Genomic DNA, 13,444 nt, shown 5'->3' on the forward strand with positions numbered 1-13,444 from the left:
CTGTGATCTTTTTATTGTGGAAGATCTTTGAAGGAATGGGATCAACAGCACATTTCTGCTTTCATATTGTTACTTGAAATGCTGCATACCATTCTAATTAAGTAATTAAGCATACATCTTAAAAGAGAAAAGCTTGCCTTACCTGTTGTGTAATTGTCAATCAAGTCAACCAGGAATTTTTAAACACCTACTATATGCAAGAAACTGTTTGCTCTCTCAATATAACTTTTCAAGTGGAATATTTAAATGATAATTTGAAATTTTCATTTTGATATAACATTAAAATTTTTATACTTTGGAATTTTAGTATTAATTAGGTAGCAAAGTAAAATTTAATTTTGGTTAAAACCTGAAAATCCATATTAAAATTTTGATTTTATGGCTAAGCCGCTGACAATCAAGCATTCATGAAATTTATTATAAAATTTAAATTTTATAGCTGATGAAGAAACTATGTAACAATTAGACTCAACTTTTAACATTATTTTCATTGTTATATCTTATAGGATTACGAAGCCATTAACTTTTGCCGACTGTGTTGGAGATGAACTTCCTTTAGGGTGGGAAACTGTCTATGATCAAAAAATTGGAATCTATTACATGGACCACATAAATCGTGAGTAGAATGATATAACTTATATTGGTATTTTGCTTATTTTTGCCAAGAAGCACAGCACTTAATAAGACCAAAACTTAATGTGAAGTTTTTGCTACATTTTGAATCTTTAAAAGTTGCCAAGAGATAAAAAGCATTTATTGAATAAATTAATTAATATTTCCCAATGCAGCTACAATTGGAAAGAAAAATGATCTGAAAGTCTTTTTATTTCATTAAACTCATTAGGGTATAAAATCTTCATACTAATTATATTGTACTTGCTTTTGCTAAAAATTCAATCTAATATATTTTATAAAAGAGACAAATAACTTCATTTTAGTATCTAGTATAAGGATTAAATTTGCCATCCTGTCTGGCAATTGAAATACATTCCCATAAAGAGAAGATGGTTTGTTGCAAATGGGACTTAAAAGTTCTGGAGCAATGTTTAATGGTTCACTTTAGCTTTTCTTTGACTGATAGTAATTGCATTTTAACTTGTAATACCCAAAGGCCATATGTTCTTAGTACAGAGGATTAATATGGAAAGATATTCCCAACTCCTTTCATTCTGCTATTTTTCCTCTGGAAATCATAATTAAGTTAATACCTCCTTTGTTACAGAAAGTATGATAGTTGACTATCTTATGTCTCCATTCAAAATCACTCTGATTACCCCCAATCAAAATTCCCTTCATTGGTCCCTATTACTTTCTTTTGTTATATGCTCCATTCAGAGTGAGTCTATTGAGAGAAGAGTCTTAGCATTTTAGACTTTGTAGTCCCAGAATATAACATAATGTCAGCAATAATAAATGTTCAATAAATGCTAGCTCATTCACTTGTAAATTCAACCAGTTCCAAAAGACTCCCAACTAAAAAGTTAGTATTTGCTATTTTGACTATTTTTGTTCCATTATTTCAGTCATATCTAACTCTTTGTGACCTTCATTTGAGATTTTCTTGCCAAAGATATTGTTTGCTATTTCCTTCTCTAATTCATTTTATCGATGAGGAAACTGAGGCCAACAGGGTTAGGTGACTTGCCCAGGGTCACAAAGCTAATAATTGTCTGAGGCCATATTTGAACTTGGGAACATGAGCTTTTCTGACTTCAGACCCAGCACCCCATTCACTGTGCCACCTAGTTGCCCTTTAACTAATAAAGATTCCTTTATTAAACCATTTAGTGACTTCATTTTACTTTCTATGTGAGCTCTAAATTGTTCACTTGACTTTCAGCTTAATGTAGTATTAGCCAGCACCCCTACTATTTCTGTCCATCATTTTCACATAGGTTCCATATTTTATTCACTATTATTTCTATTTATAAATGTATATACATATATATTATTCATTTCACCCATTCAACAAATATTTTCATGGGATTTCAGAGCTAGAAGGTATCTTGGAAGCATGACTTGGCATGCCTGCCAGTCTGTACCTGAACAGGCATTCTCCTGGCATTATCCCTGGCAGGGATTGTTGTCAATTCACTTCCTGAAGACTTCTAGTGATGTGAACTCAGTGCTCACTATAGTAGCCAATTGCATTTTTTTTAAACCTTTAACTTCCATCTTAGAATCAATACTGTATATTGGTTCTAAGGCAGAAGAGTGATAAGGGCGAGGCAAGGGGAGTTAAGTGACTTGCCCAGGGTCCCTAGGAAGTGTCTGAGGCAGATTTGAACCTAGGACTGTCTGTCTCTAGCCCATTGCATTTTAAACATTTTCCAACATTTGGGGGATTTTTTGGTCAAGTTGAAATCTCTTACTCTGTAATTTTCTACCAATTGCTTTCTTTTCATTCATAGTCCATAGGATCATATATTTGGAGGTTATCTAGTCCAACCCCTTAATTTACAGATGAGGCAACTGATGATACCCCAAGGAATTAAGTAACATGCTGGAGATCACATAGTGTAATAAGTAACAGAACTGAGATTTGAACCCAGCCCATATGATTTAAAATTCCAACATTCTTTCCATTGTACCACACTGCCCCCAGTTTTGCCACATTTGACAAAGAAGTCTAATTGATGATCTTTGTGGCAGCCTTTTAAATATTGACATTTCCTATTCCTCATTATTATCTCCTCTAGGTTAATCCTTGTGCCTTGACAAGCTTCTGCTGAATGTACTCCATCTTATTAATTCCCTGTATAACAGGACATACAAAACTGAATACAGTGTTCTGGAATTGATTTGACCATGACAGTACAGTGGAACCACCTTCTTTCACATTCTAAATACTTCATATGATGCTTCTTATGTGATAGGCATTACAGAAGTATATAAGACATGGTTCCTGAATTTTAGGAGTTTTTAATCTAACAATGAGCCAAATAATGACAATGTGACCTACTATTCTAGCTGTCTATAGCTTTTCAGGTTCAGAAATTTAGTTGTCTAATTTGAACAGGCTCTCAGAACTGATTCAGTATAACTAAATTCACAAAATAGCTATTTTAACATTTTTTTTAAACCCTTACCTTCCGTCTTGGAGTCAATACTGTGTATTGGCTCCAAGGCAGAAGAGTGGTAAGGGCTAGGCAATGGGGGTCAAGTGACTTGCCCAGGGTCACACAGCTGGCAAGTGTCTGAGGTCAGATTTGAACCTAGGACCTCCTGTCTCTAGGCCTGGCTCTCAATCCACTGAGCTACCCAGCTGCCCTCAGACAATAAACATTTATTAACCCCTTGCACTTGCACTTGCCATGTGCCAGACCCTGTGGGATATTGGGGGGAGGAGGCAAAAAACAATCCCTGCCCTCAAAAAGCTCACAGTCCATTGAGGGAGACAACAAACAAACAAATTATGTTCAAACACTTTATATACAGGGTAAATAATAATTAATTCAGAAGCACTAGAATTAGGAGGGGGTGGGAAAGGCTTCTTGTAAGAGATGGTTTTTTAGCTGGGACTTATAGGAAACCAGGGAAGGGAGGAGGTAGAGATGACAGAAAACAGTCCAGACTTGGGGGACAGCTAGAAAAAGTGCCTGGAGCTTAGAGATGGATATCTTATTTTGGAATAGCAAGGAGAGTCAGTATCACTGGATGGAAGAGTTCATGGAAGAGAGTAAGATGTAAGACTGGAAAGATAGGAGAGCACTAGCTTATAAAAGACTCTGAAGGAGGCCAGTGGACTGATAGAGCTTGACAATAGCTTATAGAGTGGTGATTACAGAGAGATCAATCTGTTGGAAGAGATGAAATGGAATGGGATCACTTTAACAAGTGGAGGAGTTATCCCTGGTAAAGAGAAAGACCACCGCATGTGAAATGAGGGTGAAGGAGGAGATAGTTGTAGAAAGTAAATGAGTTATATGAGAAGAGAAAGAGGAACTCATGATGAGTAGGGAGGAGAAGAAGAGGGGAGAGAAGAGACTTCACAGCAAAAAGACTCAATTTTTTTTCTGTAAAATATTAAGATTCTGAGTTGAGAGGGTATTGGTAGAGGGAGCCTTGTAGGATTTGAGGAAGGATGAAGTTTAGAAGAGCTGCTACAGATGGTAGAAGAGTGAATTGATGAGGGAGGAAGATAGGATTGCCAGCAGCAGTGAGATACCATTTGTAATAAACCCAAACAGAATGATTGTGATTTTTCTCTACCTTCAACAGCACTTGTGTAAGTGCAGCTCTTAAATGTTTCACCACAAATGTTCAGAGAGTTCAAGTGGAGTGGAAAATTTACTGACAATGGAAGGGGGGAATAAAAGTTTACTGTGCTAAGCCCTTGATATTTTCTCATTTAATCTTTGAAACAACTCTGCAAGATAGGTGCTGTTATTGTCCTCATTTTGTAGTTGAGGAAACTGAGTCAAACATAGGTTGTGTTACTTCCCCCAAGGTCATACAACTTGTATCTGAGGCTAGATTTGATCCCAGATCTTGATTCTGGACCCATTGTTTTATCCACTTCTTCATCTAACTGCTAAAGATCACCTTGAATTCTATATGCAAAATCAAATTGATAAATAATTCAAACCAAGCATTTAGTCAGGTTAGGTATTAGGAGCCTGGGCTGTGAAGTTTGTGAGAATGCCCATCACTGAGTAAAAGGTACCACTCCTCTTCTGAGAGGAACCTGGAGACAAATGCAGCATGAGATTGAAAGCACTTGATCAGATGGTCAGATGGGAATCCCTCTTTCACTATTTCTCATCCCTCTGAAGACCGAATATTAAGCAGGAAAGAGGCTTAGCAGAAGATAGAATTTGAACATTCACAACTGGGGAAGGAAATCGTACTCCCCATTGATTCCCCCCCCCCCCCAAAGAAATAGACACAGCAAGAGTCAGAAGACCTGAGGTCAATTCTCTTTGCACTGGTGGTAGTTGAGAGATCAGGCTGTTGACGTTGCCTTGTGCTGACACAGATGGAAGTTAGTCCAGCCAGATCTGGTTTCTTGTGGTCTTCCTGCAGGGGACACATTCAGCCAGAGATGGAAGGTCTGGTTCATTTCTCTCCTGAGATTAGAGATTAAGGAATGAGAATTGGGGCTAGTAGCACAGAGCATTTCCTTCATGATGAATATGTCCACTCATAAGATAAGTTGCAGATAAATGTTGCCTGGTGAATAGAATAGTAAGTCAAAGAAAAAGAAAGTTAGGAGATATTTAAGGGATATTTCTTTCAAGCTTAAATCTGCTTGTGCAATTCATAAAACTATAATGCTACAGCCCTAGAATTGGAATTGATCTCTGAAGTCCATCTGCTCCAACCAGGTTATTTTATAGATCAGGAACCTGGGTCTGAGAAGGGCTAAGTGCCTTGGTTATGGTAACATAGGGAGCAAAGTGGCAGAAGTAATATTTGTTAGTTCTGCCCTTTGGGGCTAAGCAGAACAAGTATGCCCCCTTCTACATCATACCCCCATTGACATTCCTGATAATATCTCTCATGTCTCTCTTAAGTTGTCTCTTCTACAAACACTAACCATCTTCAGTTCCTTTTACTATGATAAGATATGGTTTCCAGTCTCTTTACTTATTGCTCTCCTAAAATTTGGTACCTAGACTATTAACGATCTGAGCAGAGCATAATACAATGGGATGGTCTTGCTCAGAATGATGCTCCTAACCTAATGCAGTTGAGGATAACACTGCATTTACTTTCACAGGCTTCCAGATTGATCTGTTGACTCATAATTTATGAGACATGTATGTATCTTAGTAAAACGAATTACTTTTTAGCTAGAACTCATACTTGTGAAGTTGATTTTTTGAGCACAATTACATTCCTTTTTTTTTAACCAGCCCTGTGGTGATTACTTTGTCAATAGTTGACTAAGTGAGGAAATTTCCCTCTACCCATGCAGGTTTGTAATCTGTTGGCATCTTTTGGATCCTGGATCTGTTATCCAACATCTTAGTTACATATTTTGTATCCTTGTGTCATCTGAAGTTTTTTGAACTTGCCATCTATGACTCCATTTGTTTCTTTTATCTTGTCTACAAGAATAAAGAATTCTTTAATGTTTAATTTAAACAAACACTAAATACATGAGCATTTCCATAAAAATAATAATAGCACAGAAGACTATGTCATGAAAAGTGCAAATCACAAGAGACCTTGCCTCTCAACATGCTCTTGACTTGCTAACCTAGTTACTTTGTCAGAAATGGAAATAAGGTTAATCTGACGTGGACCTCTCTTAATGAAGCTTTCATTGATGACTATTTTCTTTTCTAGATGTTCACAAACAGTCCCTTTATTAATACCGTCCAGAGTTCAGGAGAAATCAGTCAAGCTAACTGACTTACAGTTGTGATTCTACGGTTCTATGACAACTTTCCTATTCTCTCCTATTTTTCAAAGATGCAAAAAATTGCATCTGCTAGCTCTTAAAAAAATATTTTATTGATATATTTTGTGGTATTTAAGGTCCACTGTTTCCAGTGTTTTTTCTCCCTCTACTTTCTCTCATAAAACTACCTCTTGTGATAATGAATTTTTTTAAAGAAAAAAAGTTCAGCAAAAGTAATCAACATACTGAAAAAGTCCAAAACTATACACAGAATTCCATACCCATAGTCTCCTACCTCTTTAGGGAAACTTGGGGAGGTATCTTCTCAGACTCAGTCATTACAATTTCATCTTCAGGTTTTAATTGTTTTATTGTTATTTCAATGTATATTTTTATAGTCATTGGCATAAAATGTTCTCATTCATTTTATGTCCATTATTCCAAGTCCTCCTTGGCATAGCAGTAGCACGGGTGCATAGCCTGCACTGTGTGTGTGTGTGGGGAGCTGCCCCATCCCCCCCTTCCCAGGGCCTGAGGACATTTTTTGCATGCCCCACCCCTCTGTCCACAGGTCCAAAGCAAGCACTTTTCTTCCTCAACTCCATAATGGGGGTTTACAGACAGCTTGAATTTGCCCTCTGGGCATTCGAACAGAGAAAAGGATCACCAACCCTGTTCGAAATCCTTCCATACTTCTCCATGTTCATTATAGTGTGGGCTGAATGTATGTGTATCCCATGGCATTCCTGTAATATAACTATTTAGCCATTCCTTAATAAAATGGGTATCCACTTCATAGTTCTTTGCTACTAGGGTAAGTTCTTATATAAATATTTTTATATATACAAGGATTTTCTTTTTATTGTTAACTTTCTTAAGGCAGATGCCTAATAGAGTGAAATCTCTTGGTCACAGGGTATCGAAATTTTAGCCACTTTATTCATATAAATTTCTTTCCATAAGAATTAGAAAGATTCACAGCTTCATTAACAGTGCATTAATGGACTTGTCTTTCTACAACCCCTCCAAAATTGATTTTTAGGATCTTTTGTAATTTTTGTCAATTTTGGAGTACAAGGTGAAACTTTAGGATTATTTTGATTTGCATTTTTCTTATATTAGTGATTTAGAGTAGTCTTTGATATTGTTATTAACAATTTATTGCTCTCCTATGAAAACTCTTAATATTCTTACATTATTTATTGATTAGGAAATGATTTTTGGTTGTCTATTGTGAGATTTAAAATGGTTGAGGTTATAGTCTAAATACCAGATCTTTGTAAGAGACATTTTATTCAAGATTTCCCCCTCCATCACCCCTCACCCCACCCACACACTTCACTGCTTCATTTCTTATCACACTAGCATTAACTTTGTTTGTGGAAAAGCTTTTCAAATTAATGTAATTGAAATGATTTCTTTAGTCTTCTGTAACTGCTCCTACATTTGTTTGGTTAGGGATTTACCTTCTAGACATAACTGTGAAAATAGGATGTTTTTCTTCTAATTTTTAAAAATATTATAACCTTTACCACTCAGGTCAAGTCTGTTTCAAATTTATAATGAATTTTAGTGTAACTAATTCTTGCAGACTACTTTCCCATTTTCCCATCAATTCTTGTAAAATAAAAGGTTTCTTTTTCATTCTTAGATAATTTAAGTCTTTGTGTACATTGAGCATTGGACTATTGTGTTCACTTATTTTAGATTCTTTCTTATCTAGTCATTTCCATGAACCTACTTTTCTATTTTTAACCAGTAGCAAGTGAATTTGATAGCTTATAATGTAGTTTGAGTTCTAGAAGTACTATTCTTCCTTCATTCCTTCATTTTTTATTTGTTCTTCCAAATGAAACATTTAAAATTTTTTGTCCATCTCTGTGAAATATCCTTTTGGTATTATGTTGGCATGTCCCAGCCATGAACACTGAATATTTCTTTAGTTATTTTAAGTCATTCATATTTCTTTAAGGAGTTTTTGTAATTATAACTTCATAGATATTGAATGCATTTTGTTAGATTAATTAATCCCTATTTCATGAAATTTGTACTTGTTTTGAATAGGACTCCTTTTTATTTTTGTCTCTTAGATTTTATTATTGCTACATAGGAATACTGTTGATTACTGATAAGTAAATAATCATGGCATCAGCAAATACAAGAGTTTCATCTCCCCTTTGCCTACCTTTATACTTTTCATTTCTGTTGTCTTATTGTTCTGTTAGTTCTTCTAGAACTATGCCAAATAACAGCAGAGAATGGAGGCATCCCTTGCTTTACTCCTAAATTCATTTGGAAAGCTTTTAATGTTTCCCATTGCATAAAATACTAGTTTTTGGTTATAGATACATGATTTAAAATTATTTTTTAAAGAAGAAATTGTCCTTTCAAAATGTAGGCCATTTACCTATATTTTTAAGTTCTTAGTAAGCATATCTGGTTGTGGTTCTTTGTCAAAGGCTCTTTCTGCATCTATTGACATGATCATGGAGTTTTATCTATTTGGTGTTTCTGGGTTTTGTTCTGTTTTTTTTTTTTTTTGGTAATGTGATCATGTTAATTGTTTTCCTAATATTGAACCATTTAAAAATCTCTTGTATAAAACAATTTTTATCTAAAGGATTGAATTTTTAGAATAATTTCTGTGAAAATAATTCAACTATTGCTTCTTATTCTAGCTTTTTTCCTAGGATTTTAATTTAAATTTTGAATTACTGTTTTATAGTTTTTATTTGCCTCATCCTTCTGTAGGACTATATTTGGTTTATAAAACAAGTTTTGTACAGTGCTTTCTTTCTCTATTTTGAGAATAATTGGTTTAATATAGGCATCAATTGTTCTTAAATGTTTGATAGAATTCTCCTGTAAATTCATCTGCACTTGGAAATTTTTCCTTTGGTAGTTCCATTACAACTAGCTCATTTACCTTTTTTGAGATTCATTTAAAAAACTCTTTGTTATTCTTTTAATTTGAGTGGTTTTTTAAATAGATATTCCACCATTTCTTTTGAATTCTTCTTTGTATGTAACTATATATATAGTAGGTTCTGATCATGCTTTTTATTTCTTCTGGTCTTTTGTGTTTATACTTTATTCATTTTTTTATTCTGTTAATTTCATGTTTCTTTTTAATCATATTGGGTTTGTTAGCTATCTTTTAGTTTTGCCTGAAGAGTTCTACATTTTTTAAAATTGGTTTTTAATTTACTATTTTTCCTCTAATTTTCAAGATTTCCTCCTTGTGCTTATTTTGGGTTTATTTGTTGTCTTTCTAAAATTTTCAAATGCATATTCAGTTCATTAATCTTTTCTTTTTCTATTTTCTTAATGTATGTTTTTAGGGATATAATTTTTCATCTGAGGACTGCTTTATCTGCATCCCAGAAATTTTGGTATGTTGTCTTGTCATATCATTATGTTTCATATTACTTTTGGATTGTTTCTATGATTTATTCTCTTGGCCCTTTCAGAGGGTTTATTTAGGAATTCATTATGAGGTCTGCATTTAGGTCTATGTGTTTTGCTTGCGCTCTTGGAACTGATTACTGTTTTTGTGTTATGTTCTGTAAATAATGTGCTTACTAATTCTGCTTTTAAAATTTTGTTTTCTATATTTCTTTGTCTTAATACCTGGTCTATTTTGGCAAAAATGCTATGTAGTGAGGCAAAAAATGTGTATTCTTTAATGTTCCCATTCGGAAAGTGCCATAAATCTTATAGTTCTAACTTCTCAAATAGTTTGTTCAGTTCTGTACTTTCCCTTGCATTTTTCTTTCTGTTAGATGTGTACAGCTCTGAGAGAGGAATGATAAAGTTTCCTATTATAGTCAGCTGGTGATACACTGAATGTTCTAGAGTCAGAGAGACTAGAGTTCAAATCTGGCTTCAAAGACTTACTTGTATAACCTGGAACACATTTCTTAACTTCTGTTTGCCTTGATTTCCTCAATTGTAAAATGGAGATAATAATACCCATGGCACAGGGTTGTGGTGAGGATCAAAGGACATAATATATATATAATAAGGGCTTAGCCCAGTTCCTGGCACTTAGTAGTCTCTGTATAAATAAATGCTTATTTCCCGATTACTCCCCCTTACTATCATTGTATTAGTATACCTTTTTGCAATTTAGTTAATATTCTCTTTATTAATTTAGGGACTGCTCCTTTTGATGTATACATTTAATATTGATGTTGGCTCATTGTCTGATTCCTTTGAATATAATGTAGTCTTCCTGTTTCTTAATATTTTTCCTGTGTTTGATAACATGTTTATTAATATTGATTTTTAAAAAAATTCCCCTAATGAATAGTCAATTTTGCTTCAATCTTTCACTTTAGTTTTGTCCTTGTCTGCAATATGTTTCTTGCAAGCATCAGTTTGCATGTGCACTTTCTCATCGAATTCTTCCACTTTCATTTTGTTGGATTGCTTAGTTCACTGATATTTAAAAGGATTAAGATTTATCTTTTGTTTCTCTGGTGTAGTTTTTATAAGAGAATTTTGTTTCAGTCTTCTTTGTCTTTTGCATTAGCACTTTGTCCCTACAATTAGTTTTTATTGAACTACTTTAATACAACCTTTTTCCACTCATTCTTTCTCCTGTTCCATTTGTCAACACTTTCTCTAGTAATTTTACTGATTTATTTAATTTAATTGTCCAGCTCTTCTTTCCCCTCCTTCAGTTAAGTGATTAGTTCAAAATCCCTTTCCTTTCCTTCCTCTCCTACTTTTTTGTTTATTGAGCTTTTTTCTGTCTTTTTCAAACAATAAATTTGTTACTTTGTGTTTTTTCTCATCACTTTTTAAATTTTGTACTTCATTCTTAGAAATATTCATTCCAGAAGGAAGAAATGCTGATAGAACAAATGCTCCATGGTAGAAATAATCCTGTGTAACAAATTGTCTGCCCAAGTCTGTCCCTTGATCTCCCCGCCAATTTTTCTCCTTCCCATCTTATATGCCATTTCAAAATCTCTCTGCCCTTGTTGGTTCTTATACTCCCTCCCAAGCCTCTAGCTATCAGCTGCTCCCAAGAACTTGAATATTCCTTTTCTTGTGGAATATTGTTGTCTATGGAGGCCTAATTCTCTGTTAGAAAAGTTGCACTACCTCTTTGGACCAGCTTCTATCTCCTCTCCTAATTAAACATATTATAAGATTCTTTAACTCATCACAACTCTATCCCCTTCCACCATGGTAATATATATTTCTCTTTATATGAATCCCCCCCACCCCTAAACCCCCCTGCCCGGGTAAATTAGCTTTTTTTTTTCTTTTAAAATAATTTTTAAACATGTGGCAATTTGTTCATTATGTATTCTTTACTTGGTAATTATTCCTATACCTTCTTGTGTTTTGGTTGTTTGGGGAGAATTGCATGTTCAATATTCTGCTCACATCTGTTTTGTTTTTTCCAAAATACCTCAAATGCCTCTCATGTTACACATCCAAATTTTTGCATTGATAATTAGGCTCAGGTTTACAGGATATACAGATCTAGCTCCTTTCCTTTTGAGAAACTAGTATTCCCTTCTATTTTGGTGGTTTTTAGTGAGTGCAGAATAATATTGTATTGTTTAAATTTAATTCCTTTATGTTTGGAGAGCTTTCTCTTGGAGTCTAAATAGAATCTTTTTTTTTTTTTGTACTGGGTACAATATGTGGGGTTCTTTCAGTTGTGCTTTCTTTTTTCTGAAGTTTTGGATAATTTTCTTATATTAGTTTCTGTATTACTTCATTCAAGATTTTAACACATTTTTCTTCTGAAAAACCTGTAATCCTTAAATTATCCCTATGCATCTTATCCTCAAGATCAATGGAACTGTTTTGGAAATAGATCATATTTTTAATATTATGGTCTTTTGCTACTATTCTGCTAGATTTACTTTCACTTCAGTATTTTTATATTACAAATCAGTTAGACTTTCTTTCATTTATTTTTAAGAACACTAACTTTTAGGCTTAGAATCAATAGTATGTATTAGTTCCAAGGCAGAAGAAAGGTAAGGGCTAGGCAATGGGGGTTAAGTGGCTTACCCAGAGTCACACAGTTAGGAAGTATCTGAGGCCAGGTTTAAACCCAGGATCTCCCATTTCTAGCACTGGCTCTCAATCCACTGAGCCACCTGCTGGACTCCTCTTTCATTTATTTTTTTAGAGAAACTTCACAATGGATTCAATCTTTTTTGATAATTGATTTTCACTATTATATTAAAGCCATCACTTCCACTAAATGTTTATATTCATTCCTTATTTCTTGTCCTTTGGATTTTTTTAATCTTCTGAACCATTGTAGAATATCTTGTTGGTTGGTGCTATTTTGGTATTCCACATGATTCTGTATTTTCTCAAGCAATGATTCGTTGCCCTTTGTAATCTTCTATAACTAATCTTATTTCCAGATTTAGGATTCTCTCTGTTGATATATCTGCTTTTGGTTTTAGTTTTCTTCCTTTTAGAATTTGGTATATCAGCCAATATTTTCCTTATATTCCTTCCTTATTTATTTCTTATATGTCATTCTTCTTTTGCTGGTGGATATAATCCCAGGCCTGACTACAAAGCTGCCTCAATCTCTTACTACAGGGAATTTAGTATTCACCACTCTTGTTTCCCACCCTGCTCATACTGGACAGGATTAACTCTAGCTGATTTTAGTGTCCTTCAATTTTCTGGTTGGTCTGAATCAAGATCTTTCACATTTTCAGGGTTGGGGAAGATGGGAAGGTGTGTTCTAGACTGAGTTTCTGTAGCATTGTTAGTAGGGGACAGTGCAAGACAGAAGGTAACATTCTTCCTTCTTTTCCCCTACGTAGTTGGCAGAATTAATATCTGCCACCCATTGCATCAAGATGGAGCCTCTTAGAGGATGAAGTGTACTGGCAAAACTTTTGCTGCTGGAGGGGATCCTCTATGGCCCCTATCCACGAGCCTATTATTGGGTTTTGTTTCCATTCTTTAGTTTGTGGATGTTGGTGAGGGAAGAATGCTAAGGGAACCCTTAAAAGATTGTTGGTTGCTTTCTGTGAATTCACAAGGATTTTATCTTGTCAGGCCTTTCTCTTTTTTTGTCCTGTGACTACAGCTTTAATT

At 34.5% G+C, this 13,444-nt stretch overlaps 1 protein-coding gene across 1 annotated transcript in view; it reads left to right on the plus strand.

The window, feature by feature from the left end:
- WWC3 (WWC family member 3) overlaps positions 1 to 13,444 on the plus strand; it is a 208,851-nt gene that overhangs the window by 84,515 nt on the left and 110,892 nt on the right. Inside the window, exon 2 of the mRNA XM_007500942.3 lies at positions 507 to 616. Coding sequence (XP_007501004.2) covers positions 507 to 616 — 110 coding nt within the window. The remainder of the gene's footprint in view (positions 1 to 506; positions 617 to 13,444) is intronic.

Source organism: Monodelphis domestica, chromosome 8, assembly GCF_027887165.1.
Source record: "Monodelphis domestica isolate mMonDom1 chromosome 8, mMonDom1.pri, whole genome shotgun sequence".
NCBI classification, from domain to species: domain Eukaryota; kingdom Metazoa; phylum Chordata; class Mammalia; order Didelphimorphia; family Didelphidae; genus Monodelphis; species Monodelphis domestica.